This window comes from Electrophorus electricus, chromosome 8 (genome assembly GCF_041902795.1).
Source record: "Electrophorus electricus isolate QZ-2024a chromosome 8, ASM4190279v1, whole genome shotgun sequence".
NCBI classification, from domain to species: domain Eukaryota; kingdom Metazoa; phylum Chordata; class Actinopteri; order Gymnotiformes; family Gymnotidae; genus Electrophorus; species Electrophorus electricus.
This window is the reverse complement of record NC_137504.1, coordinates 8953023-8967103: the sequence shown is the minus strand read 5'-3', so window position 1 is coordinate 8967103 and position 14081 is coordinate 8953023. Positions and strand designations below refer to the sequence as shown.

Genomic DNA, 14081 nt, shown 5'->3' with positions numbered 1-14081 from the left:
CCCTGGTATCACCATCCGAAGCTGCCCATAGCCTGGGCATAACTTTGGACAACCAGTTGTCGTTCTCAACTCATGTTTCAAATCTAACCCAGTCTGGAGATTTCTCCATGGTAAGGAAGGATTCGGCCCATTCTCTCACATGGAGCAGTCCAGGTACTTGTGCAGTCTCTTGTAATCTCAAAGCTAGACTACTTCAACTCTCTACTTGCTGGTCTTCCACCAAGAGCCATCAGACCTCTACAACTTTTCCAGAATGGAGCAGCACGATTGGTCTTCCAAAGTTCACGTCACTCCTATGCTACGCTCCCTTCACTGGCTTCCTGTAGCTGCCCACATCAGATTTAAAACCTTGATGGCTGCCTACAAAGCTAAAACTGGACCAGCCCCTCCAGACATGATGTCAATGGTCAAAGCCTGATTCGTATTTAATGTATGGTTCGGCTTGAAATACCACTTTTCAAGTCACATGTAAGACAAACATCGAGACTATTCTCTTTCCTGGCTCCCAGATGGTGGTACAAACATCTGCTGGCTGTCCGGACAGCAGTCTCTTGCAGTCTTCAAACGCAGACTGAAGACCCATCTATTTGTGTAATATTTAAATGACAACTGATCCTGCTCCTATGTTGACTAACTGAAACTCTAGTACTTATTGTAGGGTATTGTTCATTGCACTTGTTGTCTGTTATAGAGCTCATGTGTGTTGCACTTCTAGGCATCAGCATTGATCCCTGTATTTCAACAGCATTCTAGTTCAATGGCATCTTGGACTCTAACCTTCTGTACTGGCTAGGATGCATTCTATGAGTAAATGACAAAGCACTTTTGTAAGTTGCTCTGGATAAGAGCATCTGCCAAATGCCCTAAATGTAAAATTGGGTACTATGGGAGGATCGAGGGATGAATAAAAGGATGGAGTGAATAGACAGACAATCTTGAAATCTGTCAATATGGAAGCAGTTTTAAGTTTTGTTTTGGGGGGGGTTTGGGGGGAATTATTTGGATGAAAAACACAGATGCATGTGGTGTATCTCTAAAAAGCAGAAGCACACCATTTGGCTATAAGACAGAGGTTACTGAAGTTTGGTGGTTCTCTCTTAAAAGCTGTTGAAAAACAGCAGTCCAAACATTTTGGTGGAAGAATAAGAAGAGAAAGTTTTCAAGTCAACTTACTAATCATATCACACTGTGGGAAAGTGTCAAGACTTCATTTGTAAAACTAGCATGAATGAACTTGTCCATGCATAAAAGCGTTTTTAAAAAAACAAAACACAAGCTGTTATTGTAATAGGCTGGAACATTGGCAAGTACACGTCCAATTAGGAAACAAAGTGTAATCAGTTGAAGAATTCCACAGAGCATTTCAGAAAATTATGTAAAAAAGATGTTTATTTTCACATACAATAAACCTTTTTCTATGGTTTTGCTTGTTGAAGTCACTGATGTGTTTTGGGAATGTAGACCACCCCTTTAAGGAAATTACCATAATATTGATTGGCTACAGTATTGTGTAGTTTGAAGTGCTGAAAGTATAATACAGCACTGATCAATCCAGGTCCAATGCATTTATTTATAGGGCGTGCACCAACAAAATTTGCATAAACCAAGTATGCCCCCCCAAATCAAAAGCCCTGTGACACTTCCTATAGCCAGGAAGCTCAACTGTATCAATCCTCATAAACTGGACTGTTCTCACTGACAGAACATTCACAAAGTACTGCCTACAGACATTTGATCACAATGCCTGCTTTTCAATATTAAAGCAATATCTATTGTTACTTTTATCTTGGTGCATCATCATAAAGTGCATATGGGCCTTGAAAATGTGTCAAGATACCACAACCAATCACATTTTCTTTTAAAGAAAGACAAGAACGAATGTTTCCCTCTCATTAACCCTTCCTTAAACAAACTGTGTTATTCCCTCTCTTTTTGAGCAGGGGTGGGGTGGTTGCTGGCAGGTTTTCTTTCAGTTAGATCAGTCAGAAACATTTGTAAATGTAAATATCCACGTTTATAACAGGGCATGGCAGTGACTTATGAAGGTTTCTTCAACAAGTCAGCAGTAAATATTTTCTCTCTTATCTCTTCTTCATCCAATGGGTCTTTTTCTAGGTTTAGTCTCGTTTCCTCTCAAGAATCACTGTCAGAGCCGTTGCTGCTGTCTCGGCTAATCTCAATCTGCAGTGAAGGGAGATTATCTAGCCGGCTTTTCTTCATCTTGCTGGACTGCTCCTCCTTCTGTTTGATCATGGCCCCCCACATCTTCTGCAGCTGGGAATCTTCATCATCATTATAATCATCGGCTCCATCAGAGTACACTTCATCTTGCTGACGGATCTCCCGTGAAGAGGATGCAGTGCTCCCTATTCGGCCAAAAAGCTTGCGATCGCCTTTACCATGTTTATGAGATGGTCCCAGTCGGCTCCAAAGACCACCTGACAAACATGAGCAGATGGAGAAAAAGCATGCATCTTAAAAATTGACAAGACATACTAACTAAATTATTTTTCCCCCAGTTAATTTGCCTTACCTGACTTTTTGTCTTTGGATGACTCTGAATAAAGGCCCCGTGATTCATGTTTTGTCACACCAAGCCTGCTGTGGACATCAGTCAGAGGCTCCCGACGAGGCGTTGTGTTTCTCAAGGGGACAGGAGAGACAGAGCGGTATGTATCTGGAGAGTGTGGTCTCTTCCCCAACCTCTGTCTCACGTCTGCAAAAAGAATAGGACAGGTCAGAAATTAAATCTCTAGTTTGACCATTGCAATTATTTTACTTATTAGAATGGATACTGGACACAACCCCCACTGCATAATCAGACAACTGGACTTAAATGAATAGAAACTAACCTGTCTTTCCGCTGGAGGCTACAAGGGGGAGTGTTCTCTGATGTAAGACTCCTTGTCTTTTCTCCTCCAGTAACTGTCTGACATCCATCACTTTCTCTGAGGTAGATTTGGTCGTGCCACTACCGATGCGACTCCGTATACTGCTACTGGATGAGCCTGAATCACTTTGAATGGAATTTCTGGGAAAGAATGCCAAGTCATGCTTTTCTAACTGAAACATCAACAGTTGTTTTGTGTCTGTTGAGTGCATTAACAAGAGCAATATGCATGATCAATTACAAATTTTAAACTTTTAGATACAGTAAATAAAAACATTCCTTACAAATGGATATTTATCCTCTCACGCTAACAAATACAGAAATATTTTTGACTTACCGGAGACTCCTGAGATTGGTCTCAACCTCATCGGCATACATGGTCATCTTCATACTCTTTTTAGGTGAAGGTGTTGATATCATCTTCAGCTCTAGATCATAGTCCATTTCATCTGAATCTGAGGATGCTGAAGACGAGCCCCCCAAACGGCTGCGTGGCCCTCCTTCCCCAGCTCGTGACCCCCGCTCCCTGTCTCCCCGATCTCGGTACTCAACCACTCGGTCATCAGCATCCATGTCTTCCTCTCCATCCTCCTCTTCCTCTTCTTCTTCTATGGGCTCCTCTGGCAGATTCACCAGATCAGCTGTTATTGGTAAGGGAGGGAAATATTCTGGTGTTAGCTGAGTGGTGTTGCTACATCATACAAAAAAAATCATTCTACAGCCTGGGGACTGATTTATGAGGTGCCAAACGGAATAACTAAGAACATTCATCTACCAATCAGTCAAATCCATTCAAGGGGCATCATTGTATCTAAGCAGATTTTTCAAACCTGAATGTCTGTGTGTGTAAGGTGGAGTGTGTCCCATGCTGTCTCCAATTAAGGACTTTTTGGTCTTAAGAACATCACGTTGGATTCTTCTTGTATGATACCTGCGTTTCCTGTAGAAGCAGATGAAAGTAACAAAAAGGTAAAATATTCAGTTTAAACTTTGAACCATTAAAGTTGCTAATAAACAATTATTTTAACAATGAGTTACCAACACTAAAACAATATCCAACCTCTTCACAAAAAATAACAGTACAGAAAAACTTTACTGGTGACATTTTGCTAAAATAAGAACAATGTGAATTTAATTTAAATAACAATTTTCTTTAAATACTACTACTACTACTACTACTACTACTACTACTACTACTGTTCTTACATAAGTAAACCATTGAAAGATATGAATTTGTTGAACAATAAATTAGAATCCCTTACCAAGAATTACTTAGGATGCCTTTCATTCCCCCATAGTTTGGATTGCCATATTTCATGTAGTACCGACTCCGTCTTGCTGCACCCAGTTCTTTTTTATCATCTATTGAAATATAAGTGAGTATAACAGCACATCCACTGACTGCACCACTACTGACAATGGGTTCATAGCTGTTCATAATTTTATTTTGGGATCTGTTAGAATAGATTTACATGCTTGAATATTGCAAAAACATTTTCTCTCACAGTGTACATCTCCATTCATCCTGTTTGAAAATATTCTCTTGCAGCTCTTGTGTCTAAGCCACCCAGCCAATTAGATTTGTGTGCTGTGATTGGTCTGCTTGCACACACTGCTCTAGTCAAGCTTGTGGGTAGGTGGGTAATAAAGATTGTGTTATGAGATTTTGTCGTCTTCTAACAAGGAAAAGTGCTGGAATTTCAATAGGATATTTCAGGCAACTGAGAAATTGGTTTATGTGGAAGAAGGTTACTCCCTGTGGCATATACTTTGTAAGTTTGTAGACCATTTACAAACACAAAAAGCTAAACAACACACTAAAGGAAAGGAGAAACCTGAAAAAGCATAATAGGTTTCCTTTAAGGCAGAATTCCAAGAAATACTGCATTTCCACACAATCTTCTGCTCTACCAGGACACAAAAACAGCATATTAACTCCAAATCTTAAAATAAATAGGCAGATTAATTTCATTTGAACCATATGAAGTTATACTATCTCTTATGCCACAACTGGTACTACAGGGCTAATGTGTTCTCACCCTGCGTGGCAAAGCGCAGGAACAGTTTGTTGCCTTTGAAGGTTTTGGTCGTGTGACGAAGGTCATTCCGGAGCAGAGACTCGCGTTCTGCCTGAGAGAGCATGAGGGCCTCTGTCTGAGGGCCATAGAGATCATCAGCGCTCAACAATCAGCAAACACTCAATATTAGCAAAATGAAAAATATTTTCTACAAACTATGGAAGTTTGTTCACCTCTGAGATTTCTTGTATTGTCTTTTTCTCTGTCTCTTCTTCACTGTCACTGGCTTTCCCATCACTGTCATCACTACTCTTGTCTGCTTTTACCACCAAATCATCATCATCATCATCATCATCATCAACCTCACCTTCCTCTTCCTCATCAGACCCATGATTTTGTCCAGCTGGCAAGTCATAAAAAAAAAAAAATCACATTCAGCAATAACTTCCACTTAAATATTTATCTAAGCATATAAACATGCATTCTTAATATGAGAAACCCCAAGAGCATACAGAAATTTCAAAAGACAAACAGTTCTAACTTCTTTGTTCTTGGATTGGAATGTCAGTGGTTTTGGAGCTTTCAGTGTTGGAGACTGCTTTGTCAGGCATCTGGCTCATGTTAATCAGAGCTCGTGTTGATGTTATGTCATCAAGCCAAACAACGTTGCCTGAAAACAGCAAATTTGTGTATGATGTTTAAGTATTGACAATACAGGCAAGTTTAACTGCTCTAAAGTTAATTCTAAATTGTACTGAACTTACAGCATGTGTCATCAATCCACTCAATATGGGCTGGGGGATACTCCTTAAAGTAACCAAACACATCCTGGGTACTCATGTCATCCACACCATTCAGGTGTAAGGCTTCCAGTCGAACCTTGGGTATAGCTAAAAGGAGAGATAAAACAATAAAATGCTCCAAGTTATTTAATCTATTTTAGGTAACCCAACTCCAATTTAACTGGATTCCAAAAAATCATTTCAGGGTCCCCTGATAAAATGCCACATGGTTGTAAACTATTGGCTGCCAAGTCTTCACTCTCCATGTGGAGAATAACAAGAAAGAAACTAGCAATGTCTGAACTTCCAAAGGAAAAAATTCCATTGGGAAATTCCCCTCATTGCTAGCAATTCCCAACACACACTTGAATAACGTTTGCACCAACAGATGCATCCATCTCCTCTAATAAAGTAAAAAGAACATTAAATTTATCGCATGTTTGTAGATCATGATTCATGCCAATACTTTAGGCTTTAACCAGAACCAGCAGTTAAGATGGAAACACTTTCTATAGCCCTGCAGTGAGTCTAACTGTCACAGTTTTCTTATAGACCAACTATCAAAATCAATATCAGAAAAAAAAACCTATATAACAATGATTAATATCCCAGGTGACAAGGGACAGAGAGCTAAAGTGTCATGAACGTAGGTGGCATAAACCAATCAAAAGGATTTAAAAAAATAATGCCAAAGAATTTCACTCAGCTCAAAGAATCCCTTACCTTTTTTCATAAGTTCTTTGTCCAGAACAACATTTCTCTGAGCAAGATTGCCCTCTGCACGGAAGTGGAATCGTCTTGCTCTCTTTTCCTTTTTCTCAATTGCTTCCTACGTAAATTGCAAATAACCAGAATATAAAAACTAAAACGAAAAGCTAAAGCAATGCTCCTTTGACAACAGGAACAGCGGTTAACCTACCTTTGACGTTACATCAATACCAGTAATAAAAGCGCCCGCCTTGTTTTCGTATTTTCGGCTTGTGTCCTGAGGAAAGGACAACGCATCGTAATTATCAATTATTCCACTTAGCTAAATATTACCTGACAATCACTTCAGTTATTTAGTTAGCTAGCTAACGCTACCTTTATAGCTATAAGATCAGCTACCGACATGCCATCTGCGCCTAACATTACAGAACAGCAGTATTAGCAAAGTACGAAATGAGAACTCATATAGCTGGCGAACTATCTAGGTAATGTTTATTGAAATCGTTTTTAAAGAATTCGGTTGTATTAACTTTAGATGCAACTGTCAGAATTATCCGCCAACACAGCTAGCTAGGGTAGCTTGCCTAGCTGGCTAATGCTACATCTAGTCTGTAGTTTACAGCGAAGTAGCAAGCTAGGTTATATTACGTTAAGATAGCTAGCAATGCTGGATATGTATCAAATATTACCATTACTAAACAAATACCCATCTATACTACCTGTTAGCCAAGTGGATACGACCGAAGCTTTGGATTTCATGATATTTAGCTAGCTGGCGAGCCAAGTTAGTGCCGTCTGTAGCTAGCTAGCTAACAATGTAGCTAACATGGTTAGCTAGCTAGCGACAGACGGCACTAACTCAGTAAACAGCTATCTAGCTAGCTTACTCACACAAGTAGGTTAATTAATAAAATTAATAGCTAGCTAGCTAGTTTAGCTACTTTGATTACAACACTCAAAATACGCAACACGTCAGACAGAATTTGACGACCAGTCAGGCGTAATGCTTGCTAGCTAAGGCTAACTTGCGTCTTAGTGGAAGACCTAACGCTATTTTTCACCCAATTTAGCGCTAGCCCAGGGATAATCAACGAGTATATTCAACACGCCACATCGCAGATTGAATATCTTTAGTCGCGGAGCCTTTACTAGTTGGCAGACAAGGCAGCTAGCAAGTTAGCTTTAGCTAGCTAATTTACCGGTAACAGTTCCTTTAAACTTCGGCAAACAGGAATAGATTCCAATTCAAGTTCACCCTCCTCGACCTCCATGGGCTCTGCTTCCCGAGCATTTCGGTCAGAGTCCGAGTCTGAGTCTGAGTCCGAACGATCAGATGCACTTTCAGGTTTCACAGACACACGCAAACTGCGAACAGCCGCCATGTTAGCTAATAACGGACCCGAGTGCTAAGCCTCTCCCGCACTGAGCAAAGTGAACGGAACACCAGCTAACTGCTAGCCTAGATTGAGCTAGCCAAACCATCCAATCCAGAATGATTACCGCATTGGATTGTGGTATCTTAATGAGAGGTCCACTTGTTGAATAGTCCGATTGTAACCCACCTCTTCAACCCATAGAGTTTAGGGCGGGTGGTGGGGATAAGTGTGTGAGCGAGCGAGTGGGGTGGTGGTATCACAATAAAGTTCAAAGCATATGCAAAATACAAATTTAATTCAGGAAAATCAGCAGTCATAAGGACACATGAAAACATATAGCCTAGCAAAGTAATTATAGTGAAATAAATTAATGCATCTGAGGGATCAGTTAGACTAAAAGAAAACAAAACAGTCCTCAATATAAATTCCATCAAATTTAAGGGTATTTGTTTTCTAAAACATAATATTTCACATTAGAACTTTTTATATAGATATATGATTAAAATTTAGCTCAGCCATATTTTGATCCCCTAACCCTGTTTAAGTCAATATCAATATCAAATATACATATTGGTAATTTTGTCATATGTACACAATAATGTCTATCATGGTATATTAATCTTTATACTTCAGAACAGCATTGTATGGAACAGCCAATAAAAAAATACAACTAATAGCTAACTGGGTATGTCTCACTGTATAAGCAGAACAGTTGAGAAAATGCACTCATGTTGATTTTAGGGCTGATGACAAGATTGCACACCTTTTTGAAGCATTATGCCAATGGGTGTACTGACATGAACAAATGCACTCAAACTCTCTCTTTCAGGTAAGGATGTCAGTGGTTATTTCATTACAGTTCACAATGCCATTCCACAAAGGTCAACCAAGTGCATTTTCCTTGCATTTCCATAAACACACACACACATTATATATATATATATATATTTATACACATATATACATAATACATATATATGTATACACACACACTATATATATATATATATATATATATATATATATATATATATATATATATATATATATATATATATATATATATATATATATACACACACACACACACACACACTATATATATATATATATATATATATATATATATATATATATATATATATATATATATATATATATATATATATATATATATATATATATATATATATAATTATTATTAAACAAAAAACATTTTGACAAAGTTCTATGAACAGACCGAAAAGTATCTTGAACTGTTCAGGTGACCTCTATTTTTCTTTTCTGTTAAATCTGAAGTATTCCTGGAGGGATCTTTGTTTGGAATGTATTGTGCTTTTCATTAACCACATGATATATTATCCTAATCTGCTTGACTATCTTTTTTTCACCGCCAACAAAATATATCTATTGCTTTTAAAATCTCTAACATCCTCCTTTTAGGAATTTACCAAAGATTTTGTAATTAAAATGCATTGGCAAAATGTAAAGGTCAGCATCTCTAGTGTGGAAACCTGCAAAACCTTAAGCGTGGTCTTTAATTTGTGTTTTTAAAATGTGTTCAATTCCAATGACTGAGGTCATCTTAGAGATCGTCTCCTCTTCAATGTGATGTAATGTTGTCCCATAGCCAGAGTCTGTTTTTAAATTCACACAGTTGTCCTGGTCTTTCTTTACTGTTCTTTCACTAGTGTCCCTGTCAAGAATAACATTAAAATCCAGTTATACAGTGGCCAGTATACACACGGACACACACAATGAAAACAGAAAATAAGGTCTTACATCTGCTGAGTGGCTCAACTTGTCAAAGCGAAACTTCAGATTGGATCTGTGGGAATTCTTATTCTTGAAATCTTTTCATTGGATGAGAACAAAACAATGCTTAGTTTATGCTTATGTCTAATATGATGCAACATTCAAGCTATGAGCAAACAAGGGATGAGAAACCAAATAATTATAGAGTCCACTGTTTCAAAAATTGTATGAAGAGTAACTCTATACCAACTAAAGTATTTTTTTATATGTGTATTAAACTACCTGTTGGGGTATGACACATGATAACAGGAATTCCTGAACTTTGACCCTCTGCTCTCAGAATGGAGCTACACATTGGTGAAATAGTGGTAAAAACTTGGACATTATTCTGGAGAGAAAGAAAATTAATATTTTAAATAAAAAAACAAACAAAAAACAATTAAATTACCCTTTTAAATTTTATCATTACTCTTCCATGCAGAGTTCTAACTACTCTAATAACTGATGCATTGGGCACCTTTCTGTTTTGACTATGTGCAATATCTCATGAATATAGATGTTCAGTTTCAATTGCCTGCATAACATTTAACATGTTTTATTAATATATTTTTTTCATGACCCAACTGCCATAATCTTGGCCTATGGATGCATATGTTTACATGCCTACTCACACGATCAACATTCTCAACAGTGTCTGTGTCTCCAGCTGCACTGCTGAAGTTACTGGTGCAGGATGAGGAGTGAGATATAGCAGGCCATCCACTGCAGTCCTTTGGCTTCAGATTCCCCTCTCTTTCAGGTGATGAGTATAAAATGTATATATATATATATATATATATATATATATATATATATATATATATATATATATATATATATATATATATATATATAATATTAAGAAGTGCAAAAGAACAGAAAAGATGTGTGTGTGTGTGTGTGTGTGTGTGTGTGTATTATATATATATATATATATATATATATATATATATATATATATATATATATATATAAACACACACACACACATGCAGATATTAATAGGAGTCTATTACAGGGGTGTATGTAAGATATAAAGCAATACCTTTCTTTACTCAAGCAGATCTCTGGAGAACTGGGGTTTGATGATGTCTCTGATCTTACCTCTTGCGAGAGATGACTGCTGTCTAGACTCCTTTGATCACAAAGCACACTAGAATAACATGGAGACAAAAAAGCAGGGCTGCTCTTTTCTTTATGTGACAACTTATTTGAATGCCCACTTAGAGCACTATATTTGACAACAGCTGAATGCATGGGGACAATTTTTAACAGCCATTAGAGATGCTGCAGCTGACAGAGAGGGCAGTGCAGCTGCAGGAGATTTCTGCATGTCAGTGCTTTGTACCTGTGCACTGAGAGCTCGGGCTGCCCATCCATGCTGACATACAGCCGGGGGAAAAATCCAGAGCGTCTCTTCACTGGGCTCTTCAGAGGAGACTTGGCAGTAGCTGACGCTGGAGACTGGAACAAAAACAAAATGACGAGCAGTGGCAAAGTTCTGCCTATCCAACATTAGCAAACAGCTATTACTACTGTCACATTGATGTATGCTTGAATGTGGCAAGGTCCTGCTTGTAGAGCTCACCGTGTTCTTAGTACACTCAGCATTGCTATGAGTGAGGCCCGCTCCACTTAGACTGGTGGGCACTCCCCCTCCTCCTATGGAGGAGCAACCATGCTTCTGAGAGCCCACCATTGTGTCCATGGAGTGGCTGCGCACACGCATTGCCCGCTGAGAGTGACAGAGGGAAAATCATAGAGACAGGAGGACACCTCTATCACCTTTCTCTCAGAACTGAAGATACCAAGTAAAAACTACTTTTTTTTATAACGGAAGCATGTGGCTTCATTTGCTAGTTCTGAGATGGTTTTAAAAGTATGGTGTTTGTAATGAAATAGCTTGTTTAAAAGGGGCACCTTGATAGACTCCAGTAATCCCCCATGGCCTCCATTTTCCAGCCGCTCATCTTCATTGCCTAGGGGATGACCAAGCACGGCCTGGGTCTGTCTGTGCAACTCATTATGAAGGTTATCGAGCAATGCTGCTCGTGTTCTCTCCTGATATGCGCACACACGCACACACGCGCATGCACACACACGCACGCACGCACACGCACACACACATACACATTTACGCATGAATATGTTCACAGAAATGTTAGACTAGATGCAAATTTCCAGTTCTATATCAGGCTGCAATGTCACTGTCCATTTCATACTTTTACCTCAAGTTTAGCAAATCGTTCAGACCGGTAGCAGGCTAGTTCTGCATTGATCAGCTTAGTCAGAAGGAACTCTCTGAACTCGGGGCCCTTTGGATCGACAGTGAAACAGCACAAAACTTTTGGTGTAATTGGCATTAAGGAAAGACCTTAGCACAAAATACTCCAAAATGGAGTCACAGGAGCCGGACCAGTACACTTTTTTTTTTTTTTTTACCTTTCTGAAGACTGGTGGGTTTGGGAGAGGAGGGCCAAACTTTGGCACATCATTCCGTGCTGTTATAGAAACCTGTAACCAATAGATTTTTTAGCCAATAAACAAGTGGATTTTCGATTGAATATTAAGTCTGGGTATAAAGATTAAAAGGGATGAGTCCTAGCAGAACTTACATTATTCTGATTTAGTTTAATGGTGTGTGTAACATTTAATTTAGCTCAGTGGCTGTCTATCGGTTGTCTGAAACTTATAACTGGTGTTCTACCTTGTATGTGGTGTGATCTGTTCCAGGATTCTCCACCTGGATCAGGATATAGGCATGGAGGAAGTTGGAGGCGATCATGTCAGGCACAAATGGCGTGGGATCCTCCTGAAATATTGCTGCCACAATGTCATTTCCTATGTGTCTCTTCCTTTGAAGCTATGTGTGAAAGAAAAGATTCAAAGTGAATTTTAAAATATCACCTCAGATTTAATTCAACATCTTACTTTAATTCAACAGCTGACAGTTCAGGTGACTGCAGTTTCATAAGAGCTGCCTGTAGAGTAACTCATATGCTGCCAGAAGTTAGTAGGTGTAATTACTAACTGCAGCAATACTATATGAGAGTTTGTAGTCTAAACCTGTACCTGTTGTGCATCTCCTTCTGCATAGGGCAGCTTTGTAGAGACATGGAACATGAGCTCCTGTCCTTTGAACACAGTGTAGACTGACCGAGAGCCTGTCTGCCCATGATGAACATCTAGACCACCTCGGAAACTATATGAGACAGTGAAAGGTCAATGAGTTATTTTCATTCTTAAGTAGGTATCTTTTATATAAATGGACATATTTGGTGATTCACAACAAAACGCAGTTAAAATATACTACATAGCCAAGATTTGTTAGCATAGTATACAAAAATATAATAGAATTTTATATTTTACAATTTTCAGTTTATCATAGAGAACATATATAGGCTATATAAACAGCATTTCATTACTAACTAAAAGTTCTGCATCTCCGCTTATCATTTTTATGCACAATATTCCTTGCTTCACCAGCTACAAACTGCATATTTAACAGATCTATGAGCATCCGAATACATTTCACAATTTTGTAAACAACTACTGCTTTTGGCTATTCTCATTTGGGGTCGCCACAGTGGATCATCAGATTCCATTTCTTTCTGTCTTCTGCATATTTCTCTCCAACACCAATTACCTGCATGTCCTCCCTCGCCAAGAACCTCCTCTTTGGCCTCCCTCTTTTCCTCCTTCCCAGTAGTTCCCTCTTTAGTATCCTTCTCCCTATATACCCAGCAAGCCTCCTCAAACTCTCAGTCTTGCCTCCCTCACTTGGTCTGCAAACTTTCTAACCTGAACTAAATTTCTAATATACTCCTTCCTTGTCCTATCCATCCTCGTCACTCCTATTGCAAATTTTAGCATTCCCAACTCTGCCACCACCAGGTCAGACTCCTGTCCTTTCATTAAGGTCACAGCCTGTAAACCATATAACTAGTCTCAACACCAAACCTACTCTTTCACTCTTGCTGGCACCCCTCTGTTGCACATCACTCCTGACACTCGTCTCCACTTACTCCACCCTGCATGTGCTGCATGTTTTTTTTTCCCACCTCTCTTCCACATTCGCTGATACTTTTGACCGTTTAAACTCCTCAGACTTCACCACCTGTACTCCTTGCAACCTCAACATTCCACTATCCCCCCCATCTCATTCACACATATTCAGTTTTGATTAAATTAATTCCTCTTCTCGCCAGTGCAAGTCCAACTCTCCAAACTCTGTGCAAACTGCTCTCTACTCTCACTAATGTCATCTGCGATCATCATAGTCCATGGAGATTCCTGCCTATCTACCAGCCTATAACCACTGCAAAGGGCTCAGTGCCAATCTTTGATGTAATCCCACCTCTCCCTTGAAACCATCCCTCATCCCTACCTTGTACAATTCCACACCTGCTCTCTTCTCACCTTGTGGTACATTTTCTCTAGATCCACAAAACAGTGTAACTCTTTCTGCCCTTCTCTATACTTCTCTATCAAAATTCTCAGAACAAATATCTCA

General features: G+C 39.0%; 2 protein-coding genes across 5 annotated transcripts in view; both read right to left on the bottom strand.

The window, feature by feature from the left end:
- Positions 1–1371: 1371 nt before the first annotated feature.
- Positions 1372–7962, bottom strand: ncbp3 (nuclear cap binding subunit 3). Of its 2 annotated transcripts, none has more exons than XM_035527604.2 (13): positions 7598–7962; positions 6610–6675; positions 6414–6519; positions 5673–5798; positions 5450–5578; positions 5142–5311; positions 4930–5044; positions 4153–4252; positions 3721–3830; positions 3228–3531; positions 2853–3031; positions 2534–2716; positions 1372–2438 (listed from the first exon to the last, which is right to left on the bottom strand). In XM_035527604.2, the coding sequence occupies exons 1-13, from the start codon at positions 7778–7780 to the stop codon at positions 2134–2136; spliced, it is 2076 nt and encodes a 691-aa protein (XP_035383497.1). In that variant the 5' UTR covers positions 7781–7962; the 3' UTR covers positions 1372–2133. The 2 variants fall into 2 exon arrangements, with proteins under 2 accessions (XP_035383497.1, XP_081576165.1); XM_081720039.1 differs by lacking the exon at positions 7598–7962 and adding an exon at positions 7118–7588.
- A 1025-nt stretch (positions 7963–8987) lies between these two features.
- The window catches only part of rap1gap2b (RAP1 GTPase activating protein 2b), a 28266-nt gene continuing 23172 nt past the window's right edge, over positions 8988–14081 (bottom strand). For 2 of the 3 annotated variants that reach the window (XM_027003632.3, XM_027003649.3), the window contains exons 12-23: positions 12641–12770; positions 12276–12431; positions 12011–12082; positions 11797–11883; positions 11489–11629; positions 11157–11303; positions 10917–11032; positions 10614–10721; positions 10201–10321; positions 9812–9917; positions 9557–9627; positions 8988–9470 (exon numbers count right to left, since the gene is read on the bottom strand). In XM_027003632.3, the coding sequence (XP_026859433.2) occupies positions 9462–9470; positions 9557–9627; positions 9812–9917; positions 10201–10321; positions 10614–10721; positions 10917–11032; positions 11157–11303; positions 11489–11629; positions 11797–11883; positions 12011–12082; positions 12276–12431; positions 12641–12770 (1264 nt within the window). In that variant the 3' untranslated portion in view covers positions 8988–9461. The remainder of the gene's footprint in view (positions 9471–9556; positions 9628–9811; positions 9918–10200; positions 10322–10613; positions 10722–10916; positions 11033–11156; positions 11304–11488; positions 11630–11796; positions 11884–12010; positions 12083–12275; positions 12432–12640; positions 12771–14081) is intronic. The other variant, XM_035526773.2, reaches the window with a different exon arrangement.